Raw genomic sequence first — 3708 nt, forward strand, 5'->3', positions numbered from 1 at the left:
GCAAATAAAGACGTAATAAATTTCCTTCAAATAGTTCATAAGTTAAGAGAAAATTTAAAAAGTATGAAAAATTATCTATAATTTTATATGTATTTCATGCAAAAGAATATAAAAGAATATTACATATACATAAAAAAATTTATTTTATTTTAAATTAAAATTTATACAATACATATAATGATATATAAAATTATAAATAAACTTTTGTTTCAGATTTTTGGGACTCATATGTACCTGAATATATACATATGTGCAAATATATGTATATTGATATATACCATTTATAAATTCAGAAATGTCTGTATTTACTCACATCTTGATAATAAAAAAAAAAAAAATTTTAGAGAAGTGTTTAAAAATACGTTTTAAAGAAGCCAGTTAGCTAAATTCAAGCTAAATTCATTTTGAATTTTAATTTTGTTTCTACAGTATTTTATTCCTATTATGTAAAATTAAAAATTAATGTGTTTTCAATATTTTTGTTTTATTTTGAAACTGTAGTTTGATGAAATACTATCGAATAAAACAAAAAAGTATTTCGAAATAAGCTTCCTATATTTTAAAATAATTTCTTTAAAAAAATTGATACGATAATTTTTTACAATAATATCGAATTTTTCATTTTTACAAAATATTTTTAACTTCAAAATCAGAGTTTACAAAAAAAAACCAAAATTTTTGTTATAATTGATTTATGTATAAATTTTTCAGAAACTTTTTCAAGTTTTTGTAATTTAACTTTTTGTGAAATGCGCGAAAATGATTTCTGAACTTATAAGCAGTAGTGCATATATTTATATACTTTTTCACATACACACACAATATTATATGCATACACACGCATATACATTCTCTTAGATCTGGAATCAGGAATTAGCAAATATTATGCAAACGTGGGTCTCTCAATGCAATTACAATCATGATGCATGCAGAGATATAGATACGTACCGATTTATACATTCACGTATAACTATAAATTAAATGTACGATTTATTAATTTATTTATTATTTTAATTTAAATGTATATACAGATAAATTTCAAGTTGGTTAGAATATAGCCTAGTTATATTCTTTTAGAGAAAACAATTTTATTGAAGGCATATGGTACGATAAAGTAAAAAAGTTTGATGCAAATAGAGTTAAACAGCCATTTGAGTAAATATCTTTTTAATATTAAATATTTTAATTACATATATTTCTTCTAATTACATATATTTCCTCTAATTACATATAATTCTTCTAGAGAAAACAATTCCATTATGCGAAATTTGATTGAAAAATGATGAAATAAAAAAGTTTGATGCAAATAGAGTTAAGCAATCATTTGAGTAAATATCTTTTTAATATTAAATATTCTAATTACATATAGATTTTAAATATATTGACAAATATACTATATAAATTAATTCTTCAAATTGCAAGAAAAACCTCTTACATATCTGCATCATATTTACATTATATAGAAAATAGAAATATGTATTGCATATAAGAAATTGCACGTAAATAATATTAAACTATTATAGTATCAATTAAAATGTTTTTAATTTAGATTTATAACAACATTTTTAATGCGATTATAAAATAAATTATTTGTAGAATGCAAGTGGAGACAGATAATTATACCCAAATAGTCTGGGCTAAAACAACAGAAATTGGTTGTGGATTTACAAGATATAAGAATAATCAATGGAATACGAACTATTTAGTTTGCAATTACGATCCAGCTGGAAATATAAGAAACGAGAGTACGTATGAAATTGCAAATTAAATAACTCTGATAGATTAGAAATGTAATAAAAGAAGCGATACTGAAGAAAACAGGAAGCTACAATATGTCAATCAAAACATGCAGTTACAACTAATAATATTAATAATAATATTAATAAAGAGTAAAATAATATTCTCTTCTTTCTTTTTATTATATCTTTTCTGTCTTTTTTCTCTTTTTAATATTTCAAATAACATTAAATTCTTCTATTATCTTTGTTATAACTTTCTAACATAAAATGAAAAATAACAATATACATAATTTTTGCTGTTTTAATGTAGAAATAAAGGTATGTAATGAATAAAGAAGTATGAATTTTTTTAAACCTTAAGATAAATTTTAATTTACAATTGCATACATAAATTTAAAGCAATGTTTTGTTTAATCTTATTATTCTAAACAAAATAAAAATAAAAATATAAGTATATTATATAATTTATGAAATCAAATTTATGAAAATCATATTTTTATAAAATATGTTGAAACCTCTTTTTGTTATTGTGTATCCTATAGACATCTATACATTAGATCATTGATTTGTTAAATACACGGATGCAAAGGATATGTTTAGAATTCATGCATGTAAAGCAAGGGGGATACTAGTGTGCATATATTGTAATATATCCATGTATATATTACATACATCAGTATGTACTGTCGAACATATATTATTATCTATCAATAGCATTTATATTTCTTGTTTCCTTTATACATATACAGAATATCAAACTGCCAAAATTGAAATTGAATTTAGGATCTCAAAAAAAAAAACAAAATTTTCCTGATTTGCTTACAAACTCTTCATTTTTAAGAGATATTTAAGACTTTTTAAGTTGTTATACTAAAGAAAAATGAATAATTTTGTTAATAGTTTTAATTATTAGTTAATAAAATATCTACTTATTATTTAATAAAAAAAATTTTTTTATTCACAAATTTTACGATTTTACAATTAGCGATATTGTTTTGTGGCTGAAAGTCAAGAACAGAGATATTCTTTCGTTTCCATCATAATTGTAAAATAGAATAAAAATAAGAAAAAGTAAAGTAGACATAAATTATGTTAAAAAGTAACACTAGAAATTTAATGATAACGATATGATTGTAAAGAATACATAAATCATTAACAAGTAACTTTCTTATCTAAGATTTTTGCGCTGTAACTACACATTTTCATCATTTTCTCCTAAAACATCTCATTTACTCGAATTGCATCCTGATCCGGCAGATCCCCTCGATTAACGGATTACACTACTCGCACCTTCTTCCGTTTACAAACTATTCATCCCCGGACAGTCCAGCCTGTCGTGATGATGATTCTGCGAGCGATTCGTAACTTTCAGGTGCGCGCAACGACGAACGTCAGCGCGTATTCATCGTCTTTGAATTGCGAATGGATACAAGCGATCCATACATCAGAAAGTCAGCGGCGCCCCGGGTGTGCCCGTGGCTTCCCGGTGAGCGCGAGAACACTCGTCCTCGCGCGAGAGAATGCGAAAGATCTCCCGATGAGGAAGCGATATCTCGCGTAAAGCAGAAGGAAAGGTGACTGGCCATTAGGGGTTCTAAACGCTTTTTAAAACCGGATTCTGGGAAAAACGTATCGAGTGTCAGACGCGCAACAATAACGCGGGCAAACATTCCGATATATACAGGCCCACCCGCGGCGTCCATCGCTGCACAAGAGAAGTGATCTGCGACATGGACAACATAACGTGCAGGTAATGTTTGGACGCGCGCAAAAGGCGAAAAGAATGAACGGCGATGGCAAAAGCGGAAGAATTTGTATTCGTTGACAGCGATTTCCTCGGAGCAACAGCTATTAGACAGAATTGAAACGATTGTAAATTCATTGGGAATTTAAGACGTAAAAGTATTACTCGCGATTGCTGATTCCAATATACGCATAAAAATTATTAATGTATATATATATATATATA

At 26.5% G+C, this 3708-nt stretch overlaps 1 protein-coding gene across 1 annotated transcript in view; it reads left to right on the forward strand.

Moving 5' to 3' along the window:
• LOC108687302 (venom allergen 3-like) overlaps positions 1-1796 on the forward strand; it is a 2179-nt gene extending 383 nt beyond the window's left edge. Inside the window, exons 2-3 of the mRNA XM_018192992.1 lie at positions 1274-1328; positions 1597-1796. Coding sequence (XP_018048481.1) covers positions 1274-1328; positions 1597-1768 — 227 coding nt within the window. The 3' untranslated portion in view covers positions 1769-1796. The remainder of the gene's footprint in view (positions 1-1273; positions 1329-1596) is intronic.
• Positions 1797-3708: the final 1912 nt, after the last annotated feature.

The sequence above is a fragment of the Atta colombica genome, unplaced genomic scaffold (genome assembly GCF_001594045.1).
Source record: "Atta colombica isolate Treedump-2 unplaced genomic scaffold, Acol1.0 scaffold205, whole genome shotgun sequence".
Taxonomy (NCBI): Eukaryota; Metazoa; Arthropoda; class Insecta; order Hymenoptera; family Formicidae; genus Atta; species Atta colombica.